This window comes from Chaetura pelagica, unplaced genomic scaffold (assembly GCF_000747805.2).
Source record: "Chaetura pelagica isolate M959 unplaced genomic scaffold, ChaPel_1.0 scaffold420, whole genome shotgun sequence".
In the NCBI taxonomy this organism is placed as follows: Eukaryota; Metazoa; Chordata; class Aves; order Apodiformes; family Apodidae; genus Chaetura; species Chaetura pelagica.
Genome location: NW_009951919.1, coordinates 2698657 through 2710440, shown reverse-complemented (window position 1 = coordinate 2710440; position 11784 = coordinate 2698657). Strand labels below are relative to the sequence as shown.

Below are 11784 nucleotides of genomic sequence, written 5' to 3'. Positions count from 1 at the left end.
CTCCGGTAGCCGCGAGCGGGAGCGCCGGCGGGACAGGTCGCGCAGCAGGGACAAGAGGAGGTCGCGCAGCAGGGACAGGAAGCGCCAGAGGTACGAGCCGTGGCAGCGGGGACCTGCCTGTCACCTGCACCCTAGAATGCCGGGTTGGAAGGGCCTCAAGGATCACCTGGTCCAACCTTTGAATGTTCTTCCTTTGTCATTGGTTGCTTTGCTGTTTTTCGTGGTGGGTTTTACTCTGCGGAATGTTTTGCTGATTCAGTGGTTTCTAGCTGAGTTTGTAAGCTCTTCGTGGTCTTGATGGTGGCTGGATTTCTTTTACAACCTCCTTCCTCCGTGTGATGCTGTGATCATGTGCTGAGTAGCTCCAATGTTCTGTGGCAGACGTTCGAGGAGCAGGGAGAGGGAGCGGAGCAGGGAGAGGAGGAGATCCCGGAGCCGGGAGAGGCGGCGCTCCAGGAGCAGGAGCAGGGGCAGACGGTCCCGATCCTCCAGCCCCAGCAAGAACAGGAAAGCAGAAAACAGGTATTTGTGTTCTCTAACTACAGTCAACGTCAGTGACAAAATATATCAGCAACCTGTTGGCAACGTGGGGGGAATCATCAGGCTGAACTCTGCAGGGCTTTGCTTGGCAGAACAAGGAGAACGTGATGTGAATGTTTATTGTGTCCAACAGTTTGTTGTGAGCATGTTTCTGTAGAAGAAAAGGTCCCAAGTTGTGCAGCTGAAATGTTCTGTAGTGCTTCATTCTTATCTCTGGTTCCAGTATCAATAAGTAAAGTTTTGTGTCCCAGTGTGTATGCCCAAACCAAGAAGAGCAGAGGTGCTCTCCAGCATAGGCATTACACTAAATTACAACTTCCCTTAAACTTGAAATTTACTGGAGAATAATACAGTTTTAGTTACCAAGATTTCTCCAGTGCAGTGTTCTCAGTGATGCACTGCATCATTTTCTGTCTCAGGAAAAGCACTTTGTTCCTTTGGAAACAAAAACCTGGGTAGGGTAGCAGCAGGAGATCCATAAACAGCATCATGGTGGGATCTATAACAGGAATTTCTAAACTGTTTTCAGTGCCACTGCTTGTGCCTGACCTCAGTGTTTCATCCCATTCTCTACACAAAATGTGTTCTAAAGAATGTAAGCCAGTGAAATCTGGAATCTGCAGAAAATAAAGTACATAGTGTAACACTTCAGAGAAGCTCAGGAAGTTGCTTTGGTAAAACCACCACCTGTTTATCTGCTGATTGTTGAATTCTGTGGGTGTCCTTAGTGTATCAACCAATGTGGGGTTGACAAGTACTAGTTTTAGGGGTTTGCAATTGAATAAACTGTCTAGTGAATAGACTTGGTAAAGAGGTGAACCTTGAACTCTTGTTGGCTTTAGCAATGTGTAAAAACTTATTACAGGTTATGTTCTTTTAAATATATTTTAATGGCATTCTCAGATATGATAATAAACACCATGTAATCATGCGCTACTGTAAAATGAGGGGGAAACCCCCAAGTTGTAGCAGCAGTCTTTGTAAAGAATAAGCAGGTTGATGACAGTCTAGAAATTGTGAGAAGCTGGAATCACAACATCTTTTGGAATAAGCAAGAATATCCCAGTGAAAAAGGCTTAATGAGCTTTATTGGCTAAAGAGAACGTCCCATTTATTATCATAAATATATATATAGAATCATAGAATCACAGAATCATTATGGTTGGAAGGGACTCTAAAGATCATCAAGTTCCAGCCCCCCTGCCATGGAGGTATGTGCATTCTCCCCTCTGAGAAGAGCTGTCATGTTGTAAGAAATCTTTGATCTTGCCTTTCAGATCAAGATCTAAAGAAAAGACAGAAGGTGTGGAAGTTTCCAAAGAAAAGAAAAAAGACAAAGATGACAAAGAAGAAGAGAAGGATAAAGATGCTGCCCCAAATACCGTGGCCACTGAGGTAGAAGCTTTTAACACTTACAAATTTAAAAGATAGAACTTAAACCAGGAATGATGTTAGCCATAGATAACTGCATTAACAAAGAAAACTTAGCCTTAGAGCTGGATAAAATCCCCACTGAATGAGAGAGTAACAGACTCCTGTCATGGGATATGCTTCCAGTTTTTGATATAAGAAACATTCTTCTCTGTTCAAGATTTGAACTGCTTAAGCCCAAACCACAGCCAAGTGTGGGTTTTTTTCCACGTTTGTCATGTATTAGGTGTCAGTAGAGGAGCTGGATATTTTTTTTGGCCTATGGATCCAGGCAGGAATCAAAGAAAAAAGGGAGAGGGAAGCTTCCTTTGCCTTGTTCTGTGACACAAAGAGATGGGTCTAGTTGAAGAATTCCCAAACTAGCAGTTTTAGCCAGCTCTTCTAAACCAGCATGTTGTTACTAACCCTGCTGCACTGTCTGAGGGCTCCTCAGGCATAAACTGGCTTTTGTACTAGAAGGATTTTTGGAAGCAGAGGGTAGTTTGATAATTCTTTAGTCATTTATAGATCAATGGCTAAAAGGATTTGAAACTCACTGGTGTTGAGTTGATGTTAGAGTTTTTCATCTACCTCTGTTGTGCTAGGTGTGTTGATGTCCAGTCTTCTACACCATGCTCACATAAGGTTGGATCTGTTTGAAGGAACATGGGCTAAAGCTGGTGGTCATTAATTTTCACTGGTTTTATTTGGGTTGTTTTCATCAGAATTTTGATCAGAACAAACTAGAAGAAGAAATGAGAAAGCGAAAAGAAAGAGTGGAGAAATGGAGAGAAGAACAACGTAAGAAGGCTATGGAAAACATAGGAGAACTGAAAAAAGAAATTGAAGAGATGAAGCAGGGGAAAAAATGGAGTTTAGAAGATGATGATGGTATTTAGCTTTTTATATATAATAGCTAAAACACTGTTGTTCCTAATAATGTTTTTATTACATTATCTTTAAAGCATCTAATTATGTTTCCGAATGTGAAATATAAAATTACAAAGCCTAAATCTGGTAATGGCTTCAAGTTGTTTAAGATACAGCTGAGATTAACAAACTGGAGAGATTTGAATGAGGAAAAATGATTGAGTATTAAAACTGGACTGTAATTACTTGTGTAATTACAAGATTGGTCATTTAACGCATGAGTGCTTTTCTCTGTTTGTGTCTGGCTTATTCCCATTTTTCTTGCTCATATTAGATGATGAAGAGGAAACTGCAGAAGGAGAAAAAGAAGGCCATGAGGTTGAAGATGAAGAGTTAGATCCTTTGGATGCTTATATGGAAGAAGTAAAAGAAGAGGTCAAGAAATTCAATATAAAAAGTGTGAAAGGAGGTGGGAGTGAAAAGGTAAAATAACTTTGTCTTTAAAAAAATAGCTTTGAGTTTTAATGTCTAAATGGCTTTTTTAAAAAAAAGGAAGTGCAGAAAAGCAAGAAGTTAGATGTTCTTAATTCCTATTTACCTTAATTTCCTGAACTTTTATCAAGCTGTTTTATCAAGCATAATTCTGATAACATTTCACTGAAGGAAGTGAAAACAAACCAAAATCATCGTAACACATTCAGAAGTTTAGACATTCTGTATATTTTGTTGAGTTTGTTTTGTTGGTTTTTATGAGAGCACACTGATTTTTTCCTGTTTTTATAGAAAACTGGACCAACTGTTACCAAGGTGGTAACTGTGGTGACAACCAAAAAGGCAGCTGCAGAGTCAGAAAAGAAGAAAGGGGAGCTTATGGAGAATGACCAAGATGCAATGGAGGTAATGAGACTGGTTTATATTTCTCCTATGGAAAGGCAGTATACCACTTGAAAGAAACATGAGAATGAGGATAGTCCTGGGAATGGGTTTTATTGGGAGGAGGAGGTACAAGTAGATAAATGTAAGCTGCCCTCTCTGAACCACAGTGAAAGGTAAGGTTTGGGAGAAACACGAGAGAAAGAGAAGAAACAGGGGGGACTCTTCTGAAACTGACAGGGGGGTTTCAGTGCCTGGTCTGATAGGGTAAGGAGTAACTGTTCCTTCTGTGTAAAGTTCCTCTTTAAATTAAAAGCCAGAGTGTTTCAGAATTCCATTTATAATAACTCCCACAACAATTATAATCTCTACAGTATTCCTCAGAAGAGGAGGAAGTTGATCTTCAGACTGCCCTGACTGGCTATCAGACCAAGCAGAGAAAGCTGCTGGAACCAGTGGATCATGGGAAGATAGAATATGAACCTTTCAGGAAAAACTTCTATGTTGAAGTACCAGAACTGGCTAAAATGACTCCAGAAGGTAAGGACAAATATGACCAGAACACCTTGGGGGCTATTAAAGAAAAGAATGATGGATTTTTGATGTGTAAAGAAACAGCAAATTCTTCTGGAGTATAAAGAACCTTTGGAGCAACTTGGTATAGAAAAGAAATTAATCAGATTACTATTGTTTGATAACTTCATATAATTATATAAATTTACCTGAGTCCATTCCAGTTGTCTCCTTTATTTGTGTATAACAAGCTAAAAGCTGTTTTTCTGGTAATGGTAAAATTAATATTTCATGTTTAAGGCCAGATCAATAATATTTTTATCAAGGTAATAAGATAAATGTTACGTTTGATTCTGTTGTAATGCAAACTCTGTTTCAGAGGTGAATGTGTACAGGCTGGAGTTGGAGGGAATTACAGTCAAGGGAAAAGGCTGCCCCAAACCAATAAAAACCTGGGTACAGTGTGGCATTTCCATGAAAATTCTCACTGCCCTCAAAAAGTAAGCAAGCACTTTATGAACTATTTTTTTCACTGTGTTCTTTCATATGTTTATGAGAAGAACCTTTGTTTTTGTTGCATAATGCCAGATGTCCATGTTTGTAGGTGCTACATGTATAGTCATCAGAGTGTTTTTCCCTCAATGAGATATTTTTATGAATGTTCTGCCATTTCTGTCATGCTTTTGCTGCTCATCTTGAAGCTGTATTTTATGAATGGCACTGATATGTATATGTAAATGTGAATATGCAAATTATTTTCAGCACGACTTTGTGATTCCCATTGGTCAAATGCTATTTTGTATTGAGAATCTTTTTTTTTCCCTCTCTCTAAGGCATGGCTATGAAAAGCCCACTCCCATTCAGACCCAGGCTATCCCAGCAATAATGAATGGACGTGACTTGATTGGCATTGCTAAAACAGGAAGTGGAAAAACTATTGCATTCCTGTTGCCCATGTTCAGGCACATTATGGATCAGAGAGCGTTAGAAGAAGGAGAAGGTCCCATAGGTACAAAGCTTTTCTTTTCAAAATTGCTATTCAAATAGATAACAACTTGAGCACGCTCTTGAGAAGGGTCTTCAGTTCTTCTCTTGGTTATAGAGAGGAATGCTTACTTCCTAATGTCCATTAATGGGTGTTTTTTAAAGTTAGGTACTGCTCACTGTGCTGTCTAGCATGTTTGTGATCGCTGTGTTACTTAGTGTTGTTTCAAGAGCACTTGCATGTTCATGTATCTGGAAAGGTGACCTGACTTCTTTGATTTTGAAACTTTGACCAGAGTTCCACCCCATCCTCTTACTGTCTTAACTCTCTTTTTCTTGAAATTGCATTTTTCAAAATACACAAAAGTGAATTGCTTCAAACATCATTACCACGGATGAATTTTTACTGTATAAATAACAGCATCTCTTCTGTTGCAATGTCTGATGGAAATGCTTTGCTTTTCAGCTGTCATTATGACACCTACTCGTGAGCTGGCTTTGCAGATTACCAAGGAGTGTAAGAAATTCTCCAAGACACTTGGACTTCGAGTTGTTTGTGTATATGGGGGAACCGGAATCAGTGAACAGGTACACAAAAGACAAACCTTATGTGTCAAATAACTCTTGAACTTTATTAGGTAATATTGCTTTTTCAGTTAATGTAGCTCCTTTCTCCTTCCCATAAATCCAATATATTTGCAGCCTTCATCATAGATTTTCTCTGTATGATTGGTAGGAAAGCAGAAGCTTAAGTGTTTGTACATAACTTGGCCTTAAACATACTGATCTGCTTGAAAATTCTCATGTATGGTCCTTAAAAGTTTCAGACTGTTTCTTTTTATGTATGTACTGAGCATGGCAATAATTAAACTATTAGTGGGATGTGATGTCTGAAAGTTACTGAGAAGCTGTGTTTGTACGAGAGTTCCCCTCAAGATAAGAGAAGCCAGAAAATGTTTACTTTGGTTTATTGCATTACCAAATATTGCATGTTAGAGTAACTTAGAGGTGAATTTCAACAGGTTGCCTCCTCCCTGTTTATGGAAAGAACAGGGGTCACCATCTGTGATGGAAAATGGCTTATTTACTATCAGTTTTCCCTGATAGAACAAGTTACATTTCTTAAGGCCCTTAACTGTATAGAAGTCTTTTTCCCTTTATAACTGCTTCAACTGGTAGTAGCTTAGGTTTTCAGAGGTTACTCTTTTGGAAAGCAAATTCCAAAGACTTAAAGAAATTGCCAAGTAAAATCTCTACATAAACAATTCACATTAGCAGAACAGCTGTATTACAGTGAATATTGCTTTCTTTTGTGCAAGTGATACATGCTTTAAGAAAAAACACTACAAACAGCACACAGCAGCCCCACTCTAATAATATGTTTACTGTGTTTTCAAATCAGATAGCTGAGCTCAAAAGAGGTGCTGAAATTATTGTTTGCACACCTGGACGTATGATTGACATGTTAGCAGCTAACAATGGTGAGTAGAAAACCTTTTCCTTTGGAGACTTTTTTAAATATTTGTTGTGTAATTCTAACAAATTCAAAAGATCATGTATTTTGATAAATGGTCTTATGGAATTTTCTTATATCTCTTCAGGCTGCACTACCTAGCTGTTGAGAATATCTAGCACTAGTAATAGGTTTAATCATATATTGGTTTGACTTCTTTGGGAGGACAGGAAAAACCACATTCTTGAAGAGTTTCTGAGAATATTTATCATTTTTAAACTTAAGATGTGCTGGTCCAAATTTTTTTAACTTCAAGTCATTTAGATAAAGGTTGTAAAAGTTGCTTCTTTTGTCTGCCCATTGATCCTTTATCAGTAGTTACCCCTTTGACATGAGTGTCTGACTCTGCCTTTATCTGTTGCTTTTAAAAAACAAAGAAGCCCTCCCTTAAATAATTGTACAAAAGTAAAAGAACTGACCTTACATCAAATATTCAGCTTGATTAAACTGAGCCACTGCAGCTTTAAGAGGTTTTGTCCTAGTGTAACCATTGCATGCTTATTAGATAAAGTTTTATTATTAAATTATTCCACATCAAAACCTCTACTAAACTGTTGACATTATTTAACTTCTGTGGAAAAAGTACCTTCAAGACATATAGAACTGGGCTTCCAAGACTTAAATCGTCAAAGGTAGGTACATTAATGCTGTTCCCAAGTAATTTTACAAAGTTACTGTTTGGGGATGAAAGTGTTAAGATGTTAAATAGATAGGTAGATTTTAAGAAATATTTATTTTGTTCCTTAAGTATAAATTCTCTCTATCTTAAAAAAAAAAAAGGCAGCGCTAAATCTCTCAAAAAGAATTTGAGGATTCAGCTACAATTTGCTGAAGCTGAAAGAACCACATTTAGTTTGATAGGCACAAGCCTCAGTGGTAGTTGTAGCACACGTGAAAGATGTGTTCCATTCTGGGAGCATTTGACAGTGTCACTCCACAGTCGTGTGGAACTGAATGTGTTCACGTGTTCGTATCACTTCAGAATATGATTCTTAAATCTTTGGAGTTAAATCCTTCTCCTGAAAGGGAGTCTCTTAGCCATTTGTTTGGGAAGGGTGCTAACTATCCTGTCCATCATAATTTCAAAAGGTTCACAGATATACAACTTGCTTATTTTGTTTCCAGCTGTCCCAGAGTTTGGGGTGGTTCTTAATTGTAACTCTAGTAGTGTGACTGGGTAGGTTTTATTATTTATATATCCATTTTGAAAGGACTGCTTACTCTGTTTTGTGCATATGATTAGCAGTTAACTAGAGTTAGTATGGCTATCCTCAGGTAGTAATTTCTAGTTCCCAGGAAGCATTACAGATATGTATAAAGGAGTTTTTCTGAGGCTGCAACAGTTAGCACTGGACTTTGCCTTCCACACATGCGCTGTAATCTCTAATATGTTTTTTTCTAGGTGGCGCTGTCAGATACTGGCTGATGTGGCTCCTTGCTTCAGCTCAGTCTTAGTTTTATGATGTGTTTTGGCGAGGGCACTTTTCTGAATTTTACAGGTTCTTCTGGCCCTATGATGGTATGCAAGAGAAGAGTTTGACAAAATAAAGGGCCTTGTGCATACTTACACGTTCCCCAGAATGTATATGTGATTAAAATGAGAACGTTAAAATTCACGCTTAGTGAATTTTTTTAAAAAAATAATTAATGTCTTTGTTAGAAGATAGTGAGACTATATAACATTTTTAAAAATTATTCCTGAGGGAAACTAGATTTCCATTTGATTTTGTTTCCCATGTGTTTTTTCCTCTCCTTTCACAGGTCGGGTGACAAATCTCCGCAGAGTCACGTATGTTGTACTTGATGAAGCAGACAGAATGTTTGACATGGGTTTTGAGCCTCAGGTAATTAATTACATGAGTGATATTGCCACAAGATGTTACTTTCCACTGAAAGGATTTTTCAGTGCTACGTTATTATTTCTCTTACAATGAACCTTCAAAAAGATGTGCTGTATACTCTTAATTTTTCTGTTATCCTCACATGCTTTGTTTCTAATTAATTTTTATATAGAATTCTTAGATTTTTCTCCAATATACTATATTTTTTTTTTACACACTTGTTTTGGATACTTTTGGCCATGTTGTAGTCCTGTGTAATCCCTTGATACAGGTGTATTTGCAGCCTGCTTACAAAGCCTTTATCTCCTGGCAATGTCCTGCAGGAGACAAGAACATACTGCTGGAAATGTTGGTGACAAATTACTTGCTGGCAGATTTGGACATCCAGAACTTTTTCCTTTGTAATCAGGCTGTATTGTGTTCCAAAACTAGGAAAACTCCTTTATTTCATCTCTGGAGCTGTAGGGTTTCTGCTGCATGGCTGAAGATTTCTGCTGGGCTGTTTTAAGGTTGCTTGTTGCCACTCAACTTTTCAAATCCAGCAAGTTTTGCCTGTCTTCCAATGCCAGCATCTGTGTCTCCAGGGGAGAAGATCTGGACAGAAATGTCTTGTAGTCTGTGTAGCAGTGGGACCACCTCACCCTGGAGCCAACAGCTCTGAATGTGTGTGCAGTTGAGTCCAGCACTTGGGCATTCACAGGCAATGTTCTCTTACCCAGGTCATGCGCATTGTAGACAACGTCAGGCCCGACCGTCAGACTGTCATGTTCTCTGCCACCTTTCCCAGAGCTATGGAGGCATTAGCTCGGAGAATCCTAAGCAAACCTATAGAAGTCCAGGTTGGAGGCAGAAGTGTTGTCTGTTCTGATGTGGAGCAACATGTTGTGAGTATCACACACCTGCCTCGCTTATATTCTCACATGCTTGCAAAGCCTCATTTCCAGCAATGCCAATTATGAGCCAGTTTACCCACTGAACTTTGATTTGTAGAAGCTTAGTGGTCTTATTAAACATGAACTCAGAGTAAACTAACACCCTAATTTGCAAATGCAACGTGGTCACTTTTTGTTTTTAAACTTCATTTTGTGCCATTGAGCTGAACAGCAGTTTTGCCACCAGCTGTGGACACAGCCTGAAAAAGTCATCTCCTGTTCCTGATGGTTTTCTTAATGCACACCAAATGTGTTTAATGACTAGAGATACAACTTATACTGTTTCTACTTTCCTTTCCTGTGTCTTTTTGCAGATTGTCATAGAAGAGGAGAACAAGTTTTTGAAGCTACTGGAGCTACTGGGACACTATCAGGAGAAAGGATCAGTTATCATATTTGTAGATAAACAAGAACACGCTGATGGGTTGTTGAAAGATTTAATGAGAGCTTCTTATCCTTGCTTGTCTCTTCATGGAGGTATCTGCAATCTTAAGTATTTATATTAACAACTCTGAACTAGAATATTAGTATTCAGTAGTTAGAACAAGTTATTTAGTTCCTGTATGGCACCAATTACTATTTCTTCTTAAGTAGGTTTTGCTTTATAATCAGGAGTGATATTTGTCTCTTAATTTGAAATGGAGATGGTAGTTTTCCATAATTACTCTCTCTTGTTCCCTGTGAGATGTCATCAGATGTCAAATCTTGTCTCTGTGCAATAAGATTGTTGCTGAGTTAACACCTCTCAAGTAGTAATACCATGGAAGGAGTTTAGTAGCAAGAAGAGGAAATCTTGCTAGAAATATTGTCCATCCCACAGTCTGTATAGAACTTTCTGTACAGAAAAAATATCATATAATACTCCCCCAATGGTACTCACTGCTCCACACTAGCAAGTAGTTAGTAACCTGAGTATTGTAGGGTATTTTTATTTGAGACTCCACATAAGAGCAGCTGTTGTTTCACTCTTCTGCCATTGAGTAGTAATATGACAGAAGTAGTTTGTTAGAGGAGGAAATGTCTTTAGAATGTTGTCCATCCCAGAGTATTTTAAATTCCCTATATATAATGCTCTTAAAAGTACAGCAACCAGGAAGTACAAAAACACTGTTCATTTAGTGCATCAACAGAAGAGGAAAAATATTCTTGGTCTTCTGAGGTGTGTTGCCTTTAGAGAACAGGCAAAGCCTCCAGATGAGGCTTTGGATATAAGAAGTCAAATAAAAAATCATATTAAAGAAACTTTTGAAGAGCTCAGTATGGGAAATCATCTCTTTGTAGTGGAAAAAGTTTTGTTACTCTGGATAACAGACTGAGAGGTGTATTATTCTGGCAAATGTATTTTACCTGTAAAAGTGGGAATGTATTGAAATTCTATTTGCTTAGACTTCTGGCTGTTTGAATTTGGAGGGTGTTTTTAACCTGTGTACAAATTCTTCCGGCTTAAAGCAGAGCTTTATAGTTGTTTGGTTTCTTGCAGGTATTGATCAGTATGACAGGGACAGCATCATTAATGACTTCAAGAATGGAATTTGCAAACTTCTGGTGGCTACATCTGTAGCAGCAAGGGGCTTGGATGTGAAGCAGTTGATGCTGGTGGTCAATTACAGCTGCCCCAACCACTATGAAGATTATGTGCACCGAGCGGGCCGGACCGGACGAGCTGGCAATAAGGTACATGTTATCAGTGTTATCAGTGTTACCAGTTGCCTGCTTTGCTTATTACTGAAAATTTGTCCTTATCTATTGCTTGATCAAGGTGTTCCCAAGGGGATAGCTACAGAGGGAGTAGTTTACGTAATTGTTGGGAAGAGGTTTTTCCTGTAAAATTCATCTCAGGTGTTGGAGTGATGGTGTGTAAAATATACTCTGAATTTCAGCACTATGAAAATCAGACCTTAGATGTTCTTCTGATGTATGAATGTTTTTTTAAATCCCACTTGTGGTTGAACGTTTGCTTGTTTTTTGCTGTTGAAAATGTGCCCTGCTAAATTTATAAGATTTAATTTTCCAAACTTAAAACCATGACAAGATGGAAAGGAGAGACTTCTCTTTCTGCCATCTGTCATTGGTTACCTCTGTTATCAGCTTCGTGGGAAGTCACATTATCCATTTTACATAAAGAAAGTTTATGCATGAACATCATGGTTACTTAAATTGACCAGGACAACATCATCTGTGCAAGAGAGCTTCAATAAATGTAGAGATAAAGAGTCTTTAGACATTTTTCTTCATTATCTTTTAAATTAATGTTGACCAGGGGTATGCATATACGTTCATTACTGAGGATCAGGCACGGTATGCTGGT

General features: G+C 38.3%; 1 protein-coding gene across 1 annotated transcript in view; it reads left to right on the top strand.

Moving 5' to 3' along the window:
• The window catches only part of DDX46 (DEAD (Asp-Glu-Ala-Asp) box polypeptide 46), a 19659-nt gene that overhangs the window by 2964 nt on the left and 4911 nt on the right, over positions 1-11784 (top strand). The window contains exons 2-17 of the mRNA XM_009995770.1: positions 1-90; positions 382-522; positions 1818-1935; positions 2676-2841; positions 3155-3303; positions 3604-3717; positions 4068-4233; positions 4586-4706; positions 5040-5215; positions 5657-5778; positions 6593-6671; positions 8465-8547; positions 9264-9428; positions 9791-9953; positions 10957-11150; positions 11737-11782. The exon at positions 1-90 is cut by the window's left edge and continues 87 nt beyond it. Coding sequence (XP_009994072.1) covers positions 1-90; positions 382-522; positions 1818-1935; positions 2676-2841; positions 3155-3303; positions 3604-3717; positions 4068-4233; positions 4586-4706; positions 5040-5215; positions 5657-5778; positions 6593-6671; positions 8465-8547; positions 9264-9428; positions 9791-9953; positions 10957-11150; positions 11737-11782 — 2093 coding nt within the window. The remainder of the gene's footprint in view (positions 91-381; positions 523-1817; positions 1936-2675; positions 2842-3154; positions 3304-3603; positions 3718-4067; positions 4234-4585; positions 4707-5039; positions 5216-5656; positions 5779-6592; positions 6672-8464; positions 8548-9263; positions 9429-9790; positions 9954-10956; positions 11151-11736; positions 11783-11784) is intronic.